At 36.4% G+C, this 23,437-nt stretch overlaps 1 protein-coding gene across 5 annotated transcripts in view; it reads left to right on the top strand.

Moving 5' to 3' along the window:
• The window catches only part of VEZT (vezatin, adherens junctions transmembrane protein), a 68,032-nt gene that overhangs the window by 35,545 nt on the left and 9,050 nt on the right, over window positions 1–23,437 (top strand). For 2 of the 5 annotated variants that reach the window (XM_046012392.1, XM_046012396.1), the window contains exons 4-10: window positions 997–1,172; window positions 3,208–3,483; window positions 6,215–6,364; window positions 10,363–10,510; window positions 15,825–16,156; window positions 19,694–19,887; window positions 23,180–23,280. In XM_046012392.1, coding sequence (XP_045868348.1) covers window positions 997–1,172; window positions 3,208–3,483; window positions 6,215–6,364; window positions 10,363–10,510; window positions 15,825–16,156; window positions 19,694–19,887; window positions 23,180–23,280 — 1,377 coding nt within the window. The remainder of the gene's footprint in view (window positions 1–996; window positions 1,173–3,207; window positions 3,484–6,214; window positions 6,365–10,362; window positions 10,511–15,824; window positions 16,157–19,693; window positions 19,888–23,179; window positions 23,281–23,437) is intronic. The other 3 variants (XM_046012395.1, XM_046012393.1, XM_046012394.1) reach the window with 3 other exon arrangements.

Genomic DNA, 23,437 nt, shown 5'->3' with positions numbered 1-23,437 from the left:
TGCTCCCGCTACCGAGCCAGCCAGGTGCCCCTCATCTCTCATCTTTTTACCATGTATACTCTGTGTAAAACTAAAAGCAATGACTTGCAGGTCTAAAGAGGCTTTTGTTCTTCCCACTCCTCTCTTCCAGCTGTTTTATCTGGTCAGTTCTTGTTCATACTTTAAGACTCAGCTCAGGCATCACTTCTTTTCCTTTCTCTGACTTCATTACAAGTTTTGGTTCCTCTGTGCCATTTTCATAATAACCCAGGTATGCCTCATTGCACTTCTTTGCACATTATGTTGTAAATGTTTATTTTTCAGTCCTCTTCATTATTCTGTGAACTCTTCAAGAGTAGAGACTTGTATGTTATGCTCATTGTTCATACCCTTGGTTTTAAGCATGGTTCTTGGTGTGTGTGTGTGTGTATATATATATATATATATATAATATTTTTTGATAGAAGGAAAAGAGGAAGGAATAAATGAGCTAGTATATGTGAAAGCATTTTGTAAACTATAAAGTGCTATGCACTTATTAGTGTGGTTTTGTATTACATTCCTCAGTGTTTTGTTTTTAATACCCAAATGTCCGTTTGTAGAAGGCCTGGATCCTACTGATGTAATTCTCACTGTTCTGGCTATATTGTTTCAGTATCCAGGGATAGCATCTGAGGTTATATGATTATAGTTTCCATGCTCTGTTCCAAAAACCTAATTAATTGGGCTTAACTAGACAGGTTTATTAGTCTTTAGTTACTTCACATTTCTTTATTAACAATTTGTATTTCACATCTGGTGGCTCGGTAACATCCAACTCAGTCTTTATTGTTTCACATTTACAGTGAAACTAAAACCCCATCCATTATACTAAAGATAGATTGAACAGCTACATCTTCTTCTTGGATGTTATACTGAAAATAAATACCCAAAATTTTGTTAGCACATTAGGAGCTTAGCATTTAATACAAAATTATGTATGTAATAATGCCTCTCTTCCGGTTTTTTAATGGCAAGGATATTGGATTCCGACTTGACTCACTACATACCATCCTGCAACAGGAAGTCCTGTTACAAGAGGATGTGGAGCTGATTGAGCTACTTGATCCCAGTATCCTGTCTGCAGGGCAACCTCAACAACAGGAAAATGGACATCTTCCAACACTTTGCTCCCTGGCAACCCCTAATATTTGGTACTGTCCAGAAAACATCTATCTCTTGCTTACATATATGGTATTAGCAGAGGAAATCCATCATGATGTTCTCCATTGTAAAGATATTATAAACTTTCCATGCATTTTAACATTGTAATTAATGTAGTGATACCCCAGAGGTTTAAACAAAAGTACCTTTCTAAAGTAAATACTATTTAAAGTGAAGCTGGAAGAAAATCTGCTTGCTACACATTTTTAATTCAGTATAATTAGTTCTGTGTTTAATAACCCAACAAGCAGGCATAACATGTGCCTCAAGGATCTCTCTTACCCATATATCTATACAGGTGTGTGCATGCAGTCCTAGCCAGTTCTTTAGTATCTTTAAAATTAATAGATTATAACTTAAACGCATTGTAGGAGTGCCTGAGTGGCTCAGTCGTTAAGTGGCTGCCTTCCACTCAGGTCATGATCCCAGAGTCCTGGGATGGAGCCCCGCACTAGCTCCCTGCTTGGCCGGAGGCCTGCTTCTTCCTCTACCACTCCCCTGCTTGTGTTCCCTCTCTCACTGTGTCTCTCTCTATAAAATAAATAAAATCTTAAAAAAAAAAAAAAAACAACTCATTGTAGAAACATCAAAAATAGGATGGGACATGGAGGTAAACAGTCAATTCTTGCTTTGTTGACCGAGAAGCCATAAAGAATAGAATGACAATTCAATCCTAAAACTTTTCTACTACTTGAAGTATTTGGATGTAATGCAGAAGTTCCAGGACATGTTTTTAGAAAGAACAGCAAAAAGGGATTGTATATACAGAACTGTTCATGTCTCCTCCTATTAAGGTATGTGTTTATTAAGTAAACAAAATCATTCCTTGAATTACTCAAGTTATATGGGTAAGTACGTAACAGTGGCCTCAAATTTCTGAATTTATCTGTCTTTCCTGTCACGTTGACAAATGCTTCATATTGTAATGGGTAGCAAAATACGTCTTTAAAATCTGTAGTCACTCAGCATCATGATGAAGTAAAGCATCTTACCTTTTATAAATAGAAGACGACAAAGTGCTGCTAGAAGGAACCAGAGTTTTAAGAATTTTACAGCTTTAACTCTCAAGTTTCCTTTAGGCACAGATGTGATTAGGCAACTCTGAGGCCTGTAAATACTTTCAGACTTTGCTATTAATGCTTGAAAGTATATGATGAGATTTTGCTTTGATTTTACCAGCATCATATGAAAGCAAAGAATTCCAAGAGAAATTAGGGCAGGTAAATATTTCTTAGGAAGCATTCTTACATGTGACTTTCTTTGTAATTTCAGGTGTTGTTGATTTTTTTTTAGACGTCATCAGAAACATCTCCCTATAGTCACCTCTTTCTTATGTACATTTTAATCAAAGCCTTCATTGCTTAACAGATGTATTTTAGTCTGTAGATTTGTATTAACCTAGAGAAAGAAAATTTTCATACATATTTTTACTTTACTTAAAGCAGTGTAAGAATACAAAGTTTGTGCATATTATGGGCTGTGGTAGGTATGTGTATTCCAGATTTATGATAATGATTATTTAAAATTAGATGACTTTACTGAAACAATTACTCGGGTTTTTTTTATTTCTATTGGAAAAATATTTATATTTTCTTGAAATGTTTGTTTCTGCACAAATAATTAGTATCTGACTTTGGGATAAGAACTCATGACAATATTAAAATGTATTTTAATATTAAAAATTAATAAAAATTATTTTTACTTTTAGATTTATAAGATTGGATTTTAAACTCTACTTTGTTTTTCAGTTAGAAGAATCCATATCTTTTAAAAAAAAAGTCATTTCTGAAGATACCTATTACTTATGTCTTTTACTTAAACTTAGCTGAGATTTTAATACCTAAGCATCAATGTTTTCTTGCTAGATATTTTTAAACTATTTCACATTACTTGTTTAAATGTCATATCGTTTTTAAGTCACACTTTACAAAGAAGCTAGCATTTTATCTATTTTAGTAAACCTAAATTACTAACACATCTTCCTCTAGTCTGATGGATATTATTTTCTTGGTTTCTCTGTTACAGGGATGTCTCAGTGCTGTTTGCCTTCATTAGTTTGCTCATTATGCTTCCCACTTCATGGATTGCATCTTCCTGGCTGGTATGGGGAGTGATTCTATTTATTTTTCTGATCGTAAGAGCTTTGAGATTATGGAGGACAGCCAAACTACAAGTAACTCTAAAAAAATACAATGTCCGTTTAGAAGATACAGCAACAAATAGCCGAGCTTTTACTAACCTTGTGAGAAAAGCTTTACGTCTCATTCAAGAAACCGAAGTCATTTCCAGAGGATTTACACTGTGAGTTCATTTCTCATTTTATTTTTTAAATAATTCTTTTCTACTACATAGTTATAAATTAGAGTACTTATTACCTATTTTCAGCTCTGTGTTGCATTTATAGAAAAAAGTAGGTTTTTCTTAGGCATTTACTGAAATCTCTTAACTGTGAAGGAACAAATACATTAGGTGCTGGATTTAATATGTAGTATTATTCTGCTTATCTACTTTGAAAAACCAAAGAGCTTTGAGAATTATGATTATTTCTCTGTTAATGTGATTATTTTATGAGATAATATATAGAGAGAGCCTAACTTTGAACCTAGCATGCAAAGTTACCCAACAAATGTTTGTTTACTTTCTGCCAGATGCTCTCTTTCCTCAATTTAAATGATAGATGTATTGGACTTGAATTCATTTTGAAAAATTTTGCCATGCATTAATAATATTCTTTAATAAATGTTAGCAGATATTATGGCCCTAATATTCTAAGAATATAATGCAAATAATGATGTTTCAGATTCTCACAGGAAGTTAAATATTCACCAGTCTAATCTAGTCTCAATTAAATATTAAGCTACCAGATTTATAGGATATTTATTCTGTTATTAAAAGGGTAGCTATATTTATTGAGCACCATTTATGTTCTAAATACTGTGCTAAGTAATTTTGCATATAACCAAAAGCATACAATTACCTATGGTAGAGCAAATGTTCAGATCCATTCTACTTGACTCTAGAGCTTTATCTGGTCCACTAGGCTGCCTGCTAACCACTAACAAATGAGAGTTGAACTATAGTATATTTAACCATTTATTTAACTCATATAACCTTTGTAATCTGTAGGCGGGAGGAAGCAAGTATATGGTGAAGAATAATTATTACTCTTAATTACTTATATCTGGAAAATCATGAAAAGGGAGAGCAGAAGAACCTTGGGTAGTCAACTCGTTCTTCACTCTGCCATGCTTATTAAGAATACTTAAACAGTCCCTATGGAAAAGCTGTATGTGGACAATCACGAAACAGGGAAGTGGAAGAATCTCTAATAGTCATCTCATTCTTCACTCTGTTGTGTTCTAGAACAGTGTTTAAACAATCCCAAGCCATGAGAGAGATTTTATAACCTTTCTTTCTGTTCAATTCAAAATGTAAGACTTCTCTATTAATTTTTGCCCTTCTTATTGTAGTTAAAGTCCACTTTTTGGTAGAGCATAACAAATACTAATTTGTTGGAACATACTGATTTTAAAAAGTTAAAAACAACACCAAGTAATAGCCCCTTTTCGTTCTTGACTTGCACAGTATTTCACTGAGAAGACTTGTTAAGCAAAGTGGCTATGTGCCCAATTAATGCTTAGACATGTAAAGGGTTTTCTGTGCGTTTTGTCATTTTCCAACTTACGTTATAGAATTATGTATAGAATTGGCATGAAGAGCTAAAGTGGGCCAGCTAGACATGATTGACTTCTAGATTATGACTTCTATGCATTGACATGCAGACAGGCAAAAGAAATGTTGGCAAAAATTGTTTTACTTGTTTCTAACTGGCTAATGATTGAGAAAAATTATGAGGGATAATGAATCTTGAATCATAACTTTTTTAGAAATATTTTTATCTTTAAAACTGATTTATTAGTAAACTGAAACTCACACAATAGTGCTGTATACTGAAAACATGTCCTCTTTTGTTTGCCTCAATTTGTCCTCTCTAGCAAAGAATTTAACCATTCCTTGCCTCATTTTATTATTTTAAAATAAGCCTATCAGTCATGGTCCTCTTTTTTTTTTAAAATAACTTTTTAATGTCTGAATATATTTTAGTTTGGTTTAATATTTTAAGAGTTTTGAGTTAGATGTCTTGTTTTGCAAATTTGTCGTTAATAGTCTGAGACACTTATAAATTCCAGTATTTTGTTTTCTACTGGGAGAGGTTACTGGTTAGGTGAAATAACTATTATCCAATAGCTGTGTAATATGTAATTATTTTTCATTTCATTCATAAAAGCATGATATATTATACATCATTGTTGCAAATAGGTACTCCCCATTTATCTTTTGGAAAGTGCTATGAAGTGTGCTTCCTCTTGAGTAGTTTTGAGAGTAGCTACGCTACTACCTAGTAACCCTTCCTTTGCCTTTCTACTTGCATTCCCCTGTTGGCCACTGGTCCTGTTATCCCTCTGCGTCCCCTACTTCATTTTGAGTAGGTAAGTGCCAGTGGCAGCAGGTGGGTAAGTTGTTTCACCCTACTTTTATGAATGTACAGAATGTATTTCTAAACAGTATTTGATTGTTCTGTACAAGTGACCAAAAATATGATTGATAACCATACATAAATGCATATTAAGAATGTAAAAGTATTTGTAATTAAGGCTTTCATACTTATTATAGATAGAGGTTTTGAAAACTGATTTAATGTATTTTAGCAAGTAGAGTGTATCAAAAAATTGCAATGTCTTACATAAGTATTCCTAAATTTCTACTATATTTTGACTAAAATTTATTGTTTCCCCATATCAAAAGAAGCCTTTACTCTTTGAGATTTAATTTTTCATTTGTCTTTTTTTTTGGTGGCAATAGATATATTAGGGAAATGGCTGTTTATGAGACCTGAGTTGGGATATTTACAATTGTTTTCTAATAGAAACCACAAAAAAGGATTTTTTTTTCTAAGTTTAATTGAATTGTGGATTTAGGAAACAATAACTTTAGGACACCTGTACAGTTGTATCACATTTTACTTTTCAAGTTTGCTTGACAGGGTCAGTGCTGCTTGCCCATTTAATAAAGCTGGACAGCATCCCAGTCAGCATCTCATCGGTCTTCGGAAAGCTGTCTACAGAACTGTAAGAGCCAACTTTCAAGCAGCAAGGCTAGCTACCCTATATATGCTGAAAAAATATCCTTTTCTGTCTATATGTAAAAATAAATATGCTTCCAGAGTAATGGATATAGATAATGTAGTTGCATCCTGTGAAAGTTAAGTATAAACAGAGATTGCCGATTTTGAAGCTAGTTTCCATCATCATTTCTGTTTTAAAACTGGAAATGCATTCTAGGGGGAATAACAATAACAGACAGGAAGAAAGTTTTTCTGGTCTCGTGTGACTCAGTTTCAACAAGGAAAAAACTTGAAGGCCCTGCCATTACTGGTACAAAGAATAAAGTCAGAAGAATCTGGCTTTGCTAGGCCTGACATTTTTAAAAGCTGCTGGACCTGGCAAATTTGCGTCATGACATGGAAATAAACTGGTAACAGGAAATCCTTCCCTTTCAAAAAAAACAGAGGCTCTCAAGTCAGATTGGCTAAGTTTAAATTTTGGCTGCATCACTTACTGCCTAGGTGACCTTAAGCAAGTTTCTCAACGTTCTGTACCTTGCTTTATTCATTTTAAAAACGGCAGTAACAACATACTCTTCCTGACTGTGTTTCTGTTGACATCAAATGAGTTAGTGCTTCTGAAGTGCTTAGACAGCGTCTTGTGTATAATAAACACTCGGACTGCATGGCAGTAAGCCTGTCACTTCACTTTCATACATCAGGAAATTAGTTCTTTTAATCAGGAAATAAAGGTGTATACGATCTTTATTTCATTAAGATTTATAGATCTTTAACTTATGAGTAAGTGGAATGCAAAAATACTACTCGTACCTTCAGTATTTTGGATGCTATAGCGCTGATAATATAATGCTTGAAGTTTACAGAGTGCTAGAATATACCCTTTATATATACCCTGGAAGGGTATATATAAAGGGTATATTTTTCCTTCATTTTAGGAGGAAAACTAAGTAAACTCTCCACTTTGTGTGATTTGTTTGATGTGACATAACTAGTAAGAGTTGAAGTTGTGTCTTAACTCTAGGACTAATGACTTAAAATCTTTCTCTCTCTATATATTTTTAACTGTACAAATTGTACTACTTTGGAAATTTTAGTCATGAACTTGTCCATTCAGTTTCCCCTCTGCCTAAATACCTGCCTGCTATGTGTTACAAAGATAGAGTAAAAACTTATATAACCTACTTTTAAAGACTTTCAGGTAGATAAACTGGGATTCATAATACAATGCAAGTGCCCAGGGTTCCTTCCAGCATAGCAGGACAATGTACTTGGTCAGCAGGGTCAGAGAACGCTTTCAAGGAATTGGCCTTGAGGATAATAATAGTCTACATTCCAAGTAGAATGAAGCAAAGATACTGAACGAAATAGAGATACAGTAGTGTGGCAGGTGAACTTCAAGTAGTTACTCATTCAGTAAATATTTATTGAGAATAAACTCAGTGCCAAGCAATATGCCAGCCCCTGGATTTATGGTGGTACACATAATAGGCATGGTCCCTGCCTCAGCGTACTTACAGTTCAGTGAGGGGTAAGGGAATGAAAAGGAATAGCTTAACAATGATGGCAAATTTATGAGTTTCCTGTGCCAGTCATTTTTCTGTGGAATAGAAACCTCGCAGTGAACAAGACAGACAAGATCCTTGTACTCATGGCTCTTGCCTTCTAGTGGATGAGATAATGAATATAAAGTGAACAGATGAGATTTTTACATATCTGTTACAAAGTAAAAAACCCCAGCTGAGTAGGATAGAGAGTGATTGGTGGGTTATGGCTTTCGATTGGATCGTAGTCCCCTACGATTAGGCGTCCCCTACGTAGTCTCCCTGAAGAGTTAACATTTAAAATGACATTTGAATGAGGAGAAAGATCATGTTCCAGTCTGATGGAGCAGGGAGTATAAAGATCTATGGCAGGAGTTATTTTAGCGTGATTGGACTAGAGCAGAGTAAGTTGGGAGGTATGAGATAAGATTCAGAGGTAGGCAGAGACCAGAACATATTTACCACATAAGAAACCATAGGGAATTAAAAAAGAAGCCACCAACTATTTCCTTGAAAAGACCAATAAGTATAAGTCCTCACATGTCTGATCAAAGTAAAAAGAGGAGAAATATACAGAATTAGTAATGGGAACAGAGCTATAACCATAGATATGGAAGAAATTAAAATCATTATAACGAGATAATACATACAACTTTGTGACAGCAACTTTGAAAATGTGGAAGGAGATGGATAATTTCTTATCAAATGCAAATATTCAAAACTGACCTAGGAAGAATTAAAAAACTTAAAAGAGATTAGGTATATGATTAAAAAATATTCCATTTAAAAAACAACACAACTGATTATAGGTAAACAGTGGAAAATTTGCAGCTATTAAAAATGATAAAGTTCTTGATGCACTACTGTGGAACGGTATCCAAATCATGTTGTTGAAAAAAAAAGGAAGTGTACAGAGCATTATTTACACTATGCTTCCATTTGTGCATAACAGGGATTGTGTGTGTGTGTGTGTGTGTGTGTGTGTGTGTGTAAGACTATAGATATATATGGGAGATATATATAGGGAATAAATAAGTGTGTGCATTGTATATATATACACATATCCGCACGTACACATTTATATTTGGATTTGCTTTTATGTGTGCATAAAGTATCTTGAAAGATGCACAAAAGTATCTTGAGGGATACTAATAACAGTGATTGCTTTCGCCTTTGGCTAGGGGAATGATGTGACTAAGGGACGGGGTAGGAAGTAGTTTTTACTGTACCTCTTAATATCTTAAGGACTTTTTATATCTTATGAATTTTTAATCCTGTAGATATATTACATGTTCAGAAACTAAATGAATAAAAGAAATTTTAACTATCAGGCCCAGATGGTTTTATAGTTTTCCAAAAAACTATTTTAGACCATAAAAAAGGCTAGAAAGCCTCCCCTACATCATTTTATTTATGAAGTTTCTATAATTGCAATACCAAAACACAAATTATAAAGAATTAAAACTGGGCCAAACTCACAGATGAGGATACAAAATACTTGAATAGAATATTTATAGATTGACTATAGCACTATATTAAAATACTATTCTATGTATGAGCAGATAAGAGTATGCTGAAAATACAAAAATAGTTCAGTATCAAGAATTATATGGAAATAAGTCTTTACAAAAACTGTTGAAGGTGGGTGCCTCACTTGGTTCAGCATATGACTCTTGATTTCAGCTCACGTCATGATCCTACTAGGGTTGTGAGATCAGACCCCACATCAGGCTCCGTGCTGGGTGTCGAGCCTTGGAGCCTACTTAAGATTCTTTCTCCCTCTGCCCCTCCCCCACCCCTTACATTAAAAAACAAAACAAAAACTATTGAAGGGGGAATAAAATCTCATAGTAAATTGATAGTTGCCCCGGAGGAATAGGAAAGCAGAAACAGAATGGTAGTCTGTGTCGAGCTACTTGAGATAGAACAAGCTTAGTGCTAATGAGGTTCTGCAGTGTGCACACTGGGAGGAAGAGAGCTATCTTTACTGTGGTATACTGAGCCGTGATACGAGAAAGTACATAATACAGTTTCAAGGGGTACTTGTCAAAAATAATTAAGTTAGTGCTTTAGCACGTGTGAAGAGTTGAACTTTTAATTCTTTAGATAGATATAAAGATACTTTATTCACAAGTTTCCTATAAGATACCTGAGTTATATTAATAGATTTTTTTTTAAGATTTTACTTATTTATTTGACAGAGAGAGAGAGAGGGAACACAAGCAGAGGGGTGGGAGAGGGAGAAGCAGGCTTCCCGCTGAGCAGAGAGCCTGATGTGAGGGTTGATTCTAGGACCCTGGGATCATGACCTTAGCCGAAGGCAGATGCTTAACTGCTGAGCCACCCTGATGCCCCAATATAGTAGATTTTAAGATTTTTTTTTTTTTAATGGACATTCATCACCTCCACTCAAAGTTCAGGATAAAGATTAGTAAAGGTAATTTTGGATGGTTTCACCGTACCCTTTATATTTTTTAATGAAAGGCTTTGTTGATTGCCTTAACCTAATTTAACCTACCCCCTGAACTCTGAGAGTGACAATGTAACCAACTACATCTGTGTGGTGCCTTTTAAGGAGCTGGGCCTGGGACTTAGTGAAGAGCAAATTTCAGAAGAGGAAGCACATAACCTTACAGATGGCTTCAGCCTCCCTGCTTTGAAGGTACTCTATCTGTGGAATGGAAGGGCTGAGCAAAAGATAGATGCACTTGGATGGCGCTTGTGCTGTATGAACGTAAATGGTCCACTTGTTCCTTTTTATTGTTTGCTGAGTACCATCATCATAGTTGCCTTCCTAATGTTAGGGAAGCTGTCTTTAAAAGTTGAGAGCATCGTTAAGATTGGATGAGGAGATACTTATATTTTGATATCAAAAATACTTAAAATTCTTACTATAAGAATTTCTTGTCTCAAGTCAGAGTTTATAGATACATGAGTTTACATTAAATATGAGTGATTTTATGACTACTTGTTTTAACAAACTTGGATAAGGAACTTAAAAGATCTATATCTTCCCTTGGAAAATCTGCATAAAAGAATGTATTTGACCAATCAGAGAAAGACAATTATCATATGATCTCTCTGATATGAGGATTTTGAGAGGCAGGGCAGGGGGTTGTGGGGGTAGGGAAGGAAAAAAAAATGAAACAAGATGGGATTGGGAGGGAGACAACCATAAGAGACTCTTAATCTCACAAAACAAACTGAGGGTTGCTGGCGGGTAGAGGGGTAGGGATAGGGTGGCTGCGTTATGGACATTGGGGAGGGTATGTGCTGTGGTGAGTGCTGTGAAATGTGTAAGCCTGACGATTCACAGACCTGTACCCCTGGGGCAAATAATACATTATATGTTAATAAAAATTAAAAATAAAAAAAGAATATATTTGACTATATAAGAATTAAACTTCTAAAAAAAAGGGAACTTCTAAGTGAAAAAAATTGCAATGGTTTTAACAAAAGTAGATACAATTCTCTCTACATAGTAAAGAGCACTATGTTGTGTAAAACCTAGACAAGATAGGGCAGGTGCATGGACTGGCTGCACAAAGGAAGGGATAGAAATGGCCAATAAATATGATAAAACTTTTGGTCTCATTAGTAGTAAGTAGACATTTTGCCAAGGATATTGAAAGTTGATAATATTCATTATCTATGAGCAGAGAGACCTCACACACTAGTAACAGAAGTACAAATTCATTCACTTGAGCAGTTAATACCAGTCTTCAGAAAGGTATGTACTCTACGGTAATCTTAAGCTTAAAGATTTATCTGAGTAATGAGAATATACTCAGAGTATGTTCATGATATTCCCCAAACAGCAAATATTGGAAACAGAAGTTCAGTAATATAAGATTGATAATGATTTATGGTACATTCTTTGGAATGGGTGGTAGAAAAATTGTAAGATGGAAGGAACAAAATAAAGCAAGTTACAAAAACCATGTGTTTGGTAAGATTCTAGTAGTGGTTTTAAATAGTGCATCTTTGGATTCTTTTTCAGTATTTAACGAACTCCACTTAGATGTTTCTTAGTTTCTAGTCTTCAGAACTTCACCTGATACCATGAAACCGGTGCAAGTGTAGTTGACAGCATAGATACCAAGATCCATTTTTGTTCTGAGACTGCATCAGTCTCTACATCTTTAAAATTTCCAGAGTCACATAAATGTTCTAATTCTTTTGGTGTTTTTTTTTTTTTTAAATCTTTACTGTTACTTGAAATTTGCCTTGACTTATTCTTACCCTCTTTCTAACCCGTATCAATAAGTGGCACCAGGGGCGCCTGGGTGGCTCAGTGGGTTGAAGCCTCTGCCTTCAGCTCAGGTCATGATCTCAGGGTCCTGGGATCAAGCCCCACATCAGGCTCTCTGCTCAGCGGGGAGCCTGCGCTCCTTCCTCTCTCTGCCTGCCTCTCTGCTTACTCATGATCTCTCTCTGTTAAATAAATAAATCTTTAAAAAAAAAAAAATAAGTGGCACCATGCAACTTATTACTAAGCTAGAAACCTGGATACCAGCCTTCTTTTTTTTTTCTTTACTTTTTTTTTTTTGATACCAGCCTTCTTATCTGTGTTTTTATCCCTTGTATCCAGTCTATCAATAGATTCTTGTGTCTGTTTGACCTTGAAAATGTTTAAAACCAGCCCTTCCTGCCATCTTCATCGTAGCCCTCATCATTTCTTACCTAGGCTACTGCGATAATTTTCTTACTGGTTTCCTTGGTTCCCTAAAGTTGTTCAGAATGCCATTTAACAAAGGGGCGCCTGGGTGGCTCAGTCAGTGAAGCATCTGACTTTGGCTCAGGTCATCATCTCGGGGTCCCCGGATAAGTCCCGTGTTGGGCTCCGTTCTCAGTGGGGAGTCTGCTTCTGCCTCTCGCTCCACCCCGCCAACTCGTGCTCAGTCTCTCTCAAATAAATAAAATCTTCTTTTTAAAAAATGCAGTTTGACATACAAAAAGCCTTAAAAATGTTCTTTGAATCAGTAATTCTGCTTCTGTGAAAGATGCTAGTTGTAGCTAAATCCTTTTTGCTCACTGAAGTTGTTTTACAAATTAGACTAACTTTAGTTCTTTGACTTTTGCTTTATCTTGACACATAAGTAATCTATAACCAAACTCAATGATTGTGTTGTGTTATTACCAGGTACCAGCCTCTGCAAGAAGCTTTATCTTGATGTCTCCAGTGTTTATAAACCACTGAAAATTTCTGTAATGTTCAAAAATTATGTTCTGCCACCTGTTATAGTTGCCATTGTACCCAGATAAAGAATTTAAAAATGGATTTGTAAGTTAAATTTAAAGGAAATTTCTCTCTCTAAAGAGTAACACTAATTAAAGCTTTTTTAAAAAATGTAGTGAAAGGTGGTTTACAAATATATCAGTGCCTTTTGTTTTCCTTTGTGATTTTCATCGTGTCCTATAAAGGAAATATCCTTTGGATTTAGATTGTAGTGTTCACATATCTTCTGTCAGGAAAACTGAGCAAGTGATGTACCTTTGGAAAGAAAAGCTACCTCCTCACTGTGCCCTGAGAGGATGTATATAAAATATTTAGTATAGAGTCCTTGTCTCTCTTTTCCTTTGTTCAAATTTTTAACTAGTTTTTTCATCATTACAAAATATTGTATTTCCTGCTTTAAAAAATAAATCCACATTTTGTGAAAATGCTTTAAATTAGAATTTCCTGTTTGCCCATAAGCAATGGTTATCCAGAGCCGCTTCCCTATCCAAACAGCAAGTGGGGGGAAAATGCATATTTCTTAGTTTTGGTTTAACTGGAGAATATGGCAGTGATAGTCTTTTTAAAAGTGGTGGTAAGCTCTGCCAACTTGAGTCTTTCAGTTGCTATGGTCTGAAACTCTGGAATCATCTTTGATAACACTTTTCCTCTCATAAACAATCCATCAAGAGATTCTGTTGGTTCTATTTTCGTAGTATATCCAGAGTCTCACTACTGCTCACCTCTTAACTACTAACCACTATGGTATAAGCTACCATTAACTCCCAGCTGGATTATTGTAGTATCCTTCTGACTGGAGCATAACTGAGATCATAGAACTCTTCTGCTGAGAATCCTTCAGTGGCTCCCCATTTTTCTTAGAGTCAAAGCCGGTTATTTCAGGGACTTCATCGCTCACCATGCTGTCCCTTACTTACTGTACCAGCCCCACTGACCTTGCTGTTCTTCAGATGTGCCAAGTACTATATACTCCTACTACACGACTTTGTACTTGAACCCCCTGCTCCCTGTAATTCTCTTCCCTGATGATAGTCCCATGGCTCAATTCCTTCCAGATGACACTTGGTTAGAAACCTTCCTGGCCACCCCATCTTTCCCTCCTTCTGCCTCTCCCTTTTCTTCTCCTCAGGTATACACACATAAACACGCATTCGCTATTCCCGTTCTCTGCTGTATTTTTTCCCATAACTCATCAGCCGAGAAACTATCTTTTACTTGTTAGAATCTTTTGTTCCCCCTGCCACCTGAATAGAAGTTCCATTAAGAAAGGGACTTTTGGGGACGCCTGGGTGGCTCAGTCATTAAGCGTCAGCCTTTGGCTCAGGTCATGATCCCAGGGTCCTGGGATCAAGCCCCGCATCGGGCTCTCTGCTCAGCAGGGAGCCTGCTTCCTCCTCTCCCTCTCTCTCTGCCTTCCTCTCTGCCTACTTGTGATCTCTGTCTGTCAAATAAATAAATAAAATCTTTTTTTTTTAAAAAAGGGATTTGGAGGGCGCCTGGGTAGCTCAGTCATTAAGTGTCTGCCTTTGGCTTAGGTCATAATCCCAGGGTCCTGGGATCCAGCCCTGCATCAGGGTCCCTGTTTGGCAGGAGCCTGCTTCTTCCTCTCCCACTCCCCCTGCTCGTGTTCCTACTCTCGCTGTCTCTCTCTCTGTCAGATAAATAAAATCTTTTTTAAAATAAATAAATAAATAAAGGGATTTTTTTCACTTTTGTATTCTGTTGTATTATCAGCAGCTAGAACAGTGCCTGGCACATCTAGGTGCTCAAGAATATGCTGAATGATCAAATAAAGGACTAAAGAAAATCATTGTGGTCCCAAAATTTAATGGTTAAATAAGAAGACTTGTGAGGTCAGCTGCTTATATAAATTCAAGAATTCCTAGACAGTTTGTATTTAGCAGTTTAGAAATTTGACCTTGCACAATTTTAAAAAGTAAGTTAATAGTAAGAGGCATTTATATTAAATTATCTTAATTCATTGTCTGTATAACTTAAAGTTCATTTTATAAAGCAGTCTGAGTAATGTCCACTTTCATGGTTGTGAAAAAATGAAATCTGAATTATCCAAAGTATTCAATATCTTTTTGTTGTCTGCTAACTCTCAGATTGCTCCCTCATGTATTTGTTTATTTGTGGGATATTGTCCTCATAGTCCTCATGTTGAACAGGACTACATATGGAGAAATCCTTTGTTGATTCTTTGTATCTCAAGAATGGGTTTTGCAGTTTCTCATGCCAGACCTTCCAAGTATGAATACTCTAGAATGATTTTTATGTTATCTCTTAGCTATTTCATAGGCTGAAATAATAGTATAATTTTGAACCCTAAATTCTGGATGTATCACTGACTCATTTCTTTGGACTTCTGCAGGTCCATTTTCCCTACTTTCTTCTTTTCTACTTTGTGTAAAATGTTTAAGTAATTCATCAAGGAATATTCACTTCTGATAGATGTATCCTGTAATCAACACTTCTTTTCTGGGATAGAACTGTTCTAAAGTATATACTGGTATTACATGTTATATTTGTACTAGAAGTTCCAACATGTCATGACTACATAATTTGATCTGACATTCTTGGCTGATCTTCAAGGATTAGTTCAAGCTCACCCATGTTCATTACTTATGATAAAGTAAGAAATTTAACCAGAAGTTAAGATAAACAAATTTGTAGTTTGTTTTGAATTTTGACCAGTTCTTTTTTTTGAGTTGATATCGTCCCTTTTCCTTTTTAGGTTTTGTTTCAACTCTGGGTGGCACAGAGTTCAGAGTTCTTCAGACGGTTAGCCCTATTACTTTCTACAGCTAATTCACCTCCCGGGCCCTTATTGACTCCAGCACTTTTGCCTCATCGTATTTTATCTGATGTGACTCAAGGTCTACCTCATGCTCATTCTGCCTGCTTGGAAGAGCTGAAGCGCAGCTATGAGTTTTATCGGTACTTTGAAACTCAGCACCAGTCGGTACCCCAGCGTTTATCCAAAACTCAGCAGAAATCAAGAGAACTGAATAACGTTCACACAGCAGTACGCAGCTTTCAGCTCCATCTGAAAGCCTTACTGAATGAGTAAGTTTTGAAGCCAAATAAGATGTCTCCATGAGCAGCAAGCTTCATTCTTGTGCCATTGTGGTTGTTGGGTTGTGTGTTAGCTAGAAAGCAGCAGCAAAATTGAGACATACAGCATGAGGAATGGAGAATGGTTTGTAGGTACTATAATTTGGGGGAATCATTTATAGTTTTCACTTTGTCTGATTTCAACAGAAAACCTAGAAACATAGGACAAAAGCAGGTGTTCATTCCTTTTGAGAGCTGAAATGGAGATGTTTACAAAGATTGAGCTTGTTTTAACTAACTCTTCTTTAAGTAAGGCTCTTAACTGGACCCTGCAATCTGAGCAAAATATCTGCCAGCACTGGAACAGCAAGTTATAAGAGGTATTGTTATATATAGTTGAAGAATAATATATTACAATTTTTAAAATAAATTAAAGCAGATTTGGACATTTTCTCAACCAGAGGACAAACTTTTTGGCCCAAGTTGAATATTAAAGGGCAGGGTCCATAGACTATATTTGTTTATTTTTTTTAAGATTTTATTTATTTGAGAGAGAGCATGAGAGGGGAGAAGGTTAGAGGGAGAAGCAGACTCCCCATGGAGCTGGGAGCCTGATGTGGGACTTGATCCCGGAACTCCAGGGTCATGACTTGAGCCAAAGGCAGTCGCTAAACCAACGGAGCCACCCAGGCACCCCTACATTTGTTCATTTTCTACTTTGCATGGTGTTATTGGTACTCTGCCTTGATCAAATGTAGCATCTAGTCATTCCAGTGACATTTTTCTGTAACAGATACTTACAGGACAGGATCAAATGAATGGGTTGGGTTCCTGTTGTGTTGGTAATCAGAAAAGTCATGGAATTTAATGAATTGATAAGATCTTAGTTGATAAACCTGACCCTGGATACCAGGCAAAAAGTAGAATAGGGAGATCAGAACTCAGTTTTGTAAGATAAAAACAAACAACAAAAACAGGTCAAAAGACATCTCCTTAAAATCAAAGGGCTAGTTCAGTGGAGTAAGGAAGGATACGAAGAATAAGAAATTAAGGTAGGAAAGACATTTTGAGAAAATAAATTTTTACCTTTCTGTCTGTGGTATATAAGGCGGCTATAAAAGCTATGGCATGGGGGGAAATTGAGGAGCTGTGAGGCAGGGATGTTCCAATGGTCTTAGTGGCTGTTCTAAGAAAACAGATAAATGAATGCTAACCCAACTCAGTCCTGTCTCCCACAGGGAATATGGGAGATACGGCAATCTCTGCTAGAAGGGAAAACAAAGGTTGGGTGTATGTCAGAGAAAACATTTCAGTGGAAAGGTTGTATTGGGCAAAGCCAGAGTCTCTAAAGAATTTTTCAGGGTGCCTGGGTGGCTCAGTCATTAAGTGACTGTCTTCCGCTCAGGTCATGATCCCAGGGTCCTGGGATCAAGCCCCACATCAGGGCTCCCTGCCTGGTAGGAAGCCTGCTTCTCCCTGTCCTGCTTCCCCTGCCTGTTTTCCCTTTCTTACTATCTCTTTCTCAAATAAATACATAAATAAAATCTTTTAAAAAATTAATTTTTGGCAATAGAATTAGAACTACACAGGACTTAATAGAATGCATTAGAGTAAGGGAAGATGGCTCAGGGAAAAAAGAAGCTACACTGGATGGACATGAAAAAGAGGGGCTTGCTGGGTCATAGGGTAGTTCTATTTTCAACATTTACCCTAAAGATACAAACATAGTGATCCGAAGGGGCACGTGTACCCGAATGTTTATAGCAGCAATGTCTACAATAGCCAGACTATGGAAAGAACCTAGATGTCCATCAACAGATGAATGGATCAAGAAGATGTGGTATATATACACAATGGAATACTATGCAGCCATCAAAAGAAATGAAATCTTGCCATTTGCGACGATGTGGATGGAACTAGAGCGTATCATGCTTAGTGAAATAAGTCAATCGGAGAAAGACAACTATCATATGATCTCCCTGATATGAGGACATGGAGAAGCAACATGGGGGGGTAGGGGGATAGGAGAAGAATAAATGAAACAAGATGGGATTGGGAGGGAGACAAACCATAAATGACTCTTAATCTCACAAAACAAACTGGGGGTTGCTGGGGGGAGGTGGGATTGGGAGAGGGGGAGCGGGCTATGGACATTGGGGAGGGGAGGCGAACCATAAGAGACTATGGACTCTGAAAAACAACCTGAGGGTTTTGAAGGGTCAGGGGTGGGAGGTTGGGGGAACAGGTGGTGGGTGATGGGGAGGGCACGTTTTGCATGGAGCACTGGGTGTTGTGCAAAAAGAATGAATACTGTTACGCTGAAAAAATTAATAAAAAGGGGAAAAAATTATAAAAAAAAAAAAAAAAAGAAAAAGAGGGGCTTGGTGCCATGGCAGAGGGTGTGGACTATGCATGGGAAGAATGACTCCTGTTTAAAAATGGAATATTCTGTATATGGTCCTATATGTCACCTTTCAGACAGAGTATACCAGTCATAAGCCATATCTGATTTGCTCTATAGCACCATTGCACACAATTTTAAAAGTGTTATCTAAACATCTGCTTTGTGTTTCACTCCTTCTCACTCGTCCCTTGTTCTTCCCGGTTGTGTACACTAGACAATAACCCTTTTACTGTTCTTGCTGCCTCTAGAGTGCTCACTACCAAAATAATGTATCTGAGGCATATGTGTGCTTTCGCTTAACTGCACATCTTCACTGGTTTCAGAGTATAGCAGCATGGACTAAAGTCTGTAGGAAACATTCTGTTGAAAGGATTTGCTATAACCTGATGATAGTCTGCCTTGCTCTCTCTGTTTCTCTCTCCTTCAGTCCAAACAAACTGCATAAATGCCTTTTCCCATGTACTTTTAGAATGACCTTCCTTATCTTTTGTACATGTTCACATTTTGTCCATCCTTCAGTACTTCCTCAAAAATACCTCTTCCTTAATTGTTCCCTCTCTGTACCCATAGCTGGTAGCAACTTTCTCCTCTTCTGAATTCTTATAACACGGTCTTTATCTTTCTGTGGTATTTCACTCTTGGGCTTAGATTCAGCCTGGACTTACAGCTTGCCAGCTGTCTAACTCTAGGCACGTTTCAACTCCCTGGACCTAATTCCTCATCTGTAAAATGGAAATAAAATGTTTTTATAACTTTATATGTTATGATATTATGCTTACATAGATATGCCTAGTTTCCCTGATTCAGTTGTTTCCTATTAAGTATGAAATGAGCTTCATTTATCCTTTCAGCCCATAAAAGCCTCATATATGTAAAAGAAATATTGTTGGATAAATAGGTGATGTCCTTTATGAGCTTTTGAAAACATTGTGGTAAATGCACGTAACATTAAATTTACCATTTAGACATTTTTCGGCATACAGTTCAGTGCCATTACGTACATAGACATTGTTGGCGACCATCACCACTTTCCATCTCCAAAACTCTTTTCATCTTCTAAGCTTATTTCTTAAATAGGCCTTGTGAATTAGACATTTTCCATTTAATATTTTAGAAATCTGTTTCTATTTTTCTTTATTACTTAGGGTAATAATTCTTGAAGATGAACTTGAAAAGCTTGTTTGTACTAAAGAAACACAAGAACTAGTATCAGAATCTTACCAGATCCTAGAACAGAAGTTAAAGTTGATTCAGCCCCATGTTCAGGCAAGCAACAATTGCTGGGAAGAGGCCATTTCTCAAGTGGATCGACTGCTCCGAAGAAACACAGATAGAAAAGGTACCAATGAGAGCTTTCCTTCGTACACATTTATCAGACATTCTTACTCTCCTCCACTAAGATTTTGTTAGGTGGATTTCTTATCTCTATGATATAAGTGGCTTAACAAAACTTCTTAGTTTACTAAAAGAAAAGCTGAACTTATACATACAATTTGACACTGAATATAAAGTCTGGCTCTTATTTTGCGAACAATAAGTGATTATGATTTGGAAGTTCTCTGGATCCTATACCTCCTTTTTAAAAAACTTAATGAAGGGATAGATTTAAATAGTATTATTCCATTATTAGAACTTCCAAAAACTCTTTTCTAGTTAGTGTAATAATGAGTTTGATAGTTAGGGGCCAGAAATTGAGTCTTGCTTTTAAGGTAGAATACGTCAGGCCTTCAGAAATAGTATATGAGTGCTATAGTAGGCAGCACTGTGTCTTAGTTAGTAAGGGTCTGAGATGTATTAAGTGCCACTATTTAATGGTGACATTGGAATGCCTTGTGTAATATTAGTTTCTTGAGTACATTTTCTTTAGGTGAAAACACTCAGAAGACCACTGGATGTTTAGAGATACATTCCATTTATTCCTGCCCTTGGCATACTCTGAGATGTTGACTTTTAGTCACTTAAACATGATTGTTAAAATTATCTCCAAAACATTGGGCAGGTGATAAGCCATGATATTCTGCATATGTGGCTTTTGCTTGTAAGTGATAATGATACAAATTAAGATAGAAGTCATTTACAAACTTTCTCACTAAAATGCTCCTAGTGGCCATGGCAATGGAACTTTGAATAAAATGTTTGTATGATTTTTTTTAAGAAGCAGTTGCTCTAGTTAGCTGTTGCTCTTTTTAGGTTATTTCAGAACTACAGAAATAGCATGACAATAGTTCAAACTATCTTTCTTTACCCATATTCCTCAGTTGTTGACATTTTACCACATTTGCCTTACCTCTGTGTGTATCTGTATATAAATTCTTTTGGTGGTATTACTCTGAACCATTTGAGAGTAAGATGCAGACATGAGACCCCTGGCCCCTAAATCTTGTGTTTGCATTTTTGAAAATGGACATTCTCCTACATACCTACAATATACCACCAAAATCAGGCCATGAGCACTGATACAATAGTGCTCTCTAATCCACAGATCCCATTCTAATTTCACTGATTGATCCAACAGTAATATTATATGCCCAGATCCAGATCACACACGGCATTTAGCTTTTATGTTCTTAATTCTACTTTAGCCTTTCTTGTCTTAAATGATAGGCATGTTATTTTAAAAAATACTCTGAGGTTATATAAATTTATTCCCACTATATTGGAACATATATGTTCCATATGTCCCACTAGTATCATTTCAGAGATTTACTCAAGAGATACAAAAATGTAATGTTCACTTTAACCTATAAACAAATGTTTATAGTGGCTTTATTCATAATCACTAAAAACTAGAAGCGCAGTCCAAGTGTCCTTCAGCTGATGAATAGATAAACTCTTCTATCCATCCACATGGAATACTACTCAGCAATAAAAAAGAAATAAGCTACTGATCCATCATTACGATGGAGGAATCTCTAATGCATTGTGTTACTCAAAAGAAGCCAGAGTCAAATACTACATAGTCTGTGATTCCGTTTAAATAACATTCTGAAAACAGTATGATTTCATAGGAACAACAGACAGCCTAATGGTTTCTAGGTGTTGGATATGAAGGGAGGCATAGGTTATAAAGAGGCAGCATAAGTCAGAGTTTTGAGGTGGGAGCTGTTCTTTATCTTGGTTGTATCTGTATCTTGGTTGTGGTGGTAGTGGTGGTTATATGACTCTGATCTGTCTAATCTTATAAAATTAGATACCAAAAAGAGTGAATTTTCTAAGTGAATAAAATAAAATAGCTTAAAGTTTTTTCACCCACTAGTTTTAGGATCCACCAGTTTAGTAGTTCTTGCTTGAATTAGATACTGTGATTGTTACCAAATGATAATTTTCTAATTCCACTTTTCCTTTTACACTTATTAGTCAGCCTTCTATTGTGAGGCAAAGCAGCCCCCCTTTCCACTTATTTTTATCAATATGGATATATGGATTCTTATTTTGTGGATCATAATTTGTTAGTATCATTATTTTGTTGCTCAAATTGTCCAGAGTTTAATCAGAGGGAACCCATTCAGTGTGGTTTGTGTCACCATCATTCTTCCTTTGATCACTTCTTTATATCTTCATACTTTCCTTGCCCCCAGCCCTAACATCAGCCATGTGTCCAAGAAGCCCTTTAGTGGGAAAGTGGTACTTAGAAACCAAGATGTGGGTGCCAAGTATGCTCATAGCCACTGGGTCATTACTATTTTTACCAATTCCCAACATTCGGGGTTGTGAAATATATCTGTGTATGTATCGGTCTGTCCATATACATTACATGCCGTGGGTTCACACCAATACCTCCAATTCAGTCCCAATACTACAGAGTTCTTCTGTCCTTCTCCCTATTTGTACCTCCCTTTTCTGATTATTAGAAACTTGGCTCTCGTTATCTTCAATTTTTACTTATTTATTCAATCCCTTGTATGTAAGCAGTTGCCTGACAATATTGGCTGTCCCCTAAGACACATTGCTGTTGACTCAGACCTGCTAAGAGTCCTTCCCAGTCCAGTCCAGTGTGCTTTGTCCACATCAGCCCTTGACAGCCAGGAGTCTCCCCGCAACCCTGGTCCCAACCAGTTATCTGTTGTTACTCTTGAAAGGTAAAAATCTAGATGCTTAAACCCTACTTCTTTTTAAGTAGAGAGACAATGATGAAATGCAGAGAGCTAGATAGGAGACTAATTAACCCTGTGGTTAGAAACCAAACACCAATATTAAGTAATTAAAGTTCACACCTGGGTGATCTTTTCAAGCTATTACTTATGAAACTCATTTCCAATTCTAACTTCTGAGAATAGAAAAAATATAAGAGAAGTGCAGGATTGAAGTTTATTTTTTGTGGGGAGGAATGGTCTATGTCTTGAGAATATTCCTGTGCCATGAACAAAAATTGATTTATAGAATACCTGTTGTGTGCCAGATACTATGGTGAGATGAAGAAGGGAGGGAAAATTTACTCCTCCAAGAGTTTAATTTAACTTAAGTTATAAATCTGCTGTTGTTACTGTTAACTTTAACATCCTTAATTTTTTTTATAAATTAAAAGTTATAATCACAACAAGTTGGGAGTATGAAATTGGCAAAATATTAGTACTAAGAACATTGTTTAATTAGATGTTCACTCATTCCCGTGTGGCCTGTTGCTTTTTAAGGCAAGCCTGAGATAGTATGTGAAAATCCGCGTTGTACTGTGGTACCTTTGATGCAGCCTACTCTACACATTGCCGACAAAGATCCAATCCCTGAGGAGCAGGTAACAGTGAAAATGGCTTTTTTCCCCCCTAAAGAAGAGTTTCACATATAAAAGTTGCCTATCTTTCTCTGTAAGTGGCATGGATGATTTTTGACCAAGTTGTTAAATTTATCTTTGTGATGAGCTTCAAAATTACAATACAATGTATTGAACTGAC

This window comes from Meles meles, chromosome 7, assembly GCF_922984935.1.
Source record: "Meles meles chromosome 7, mMelMel3.1 paternal haplotype, whole genome shotgun sequence".
In the NCBI taxonomy this organism is placed as follows: domain Eukaryota; kingdom Metazoa; phylum Chordata; class Mammalia; order Carnivora; family Mustelidae; genus Meles; species Meles meles.
The sequence above is the reverse complement of the archived record's forward strand: the minus strand, read 5'-3'. Positions and strand labels throughout refer to the sequence as shown.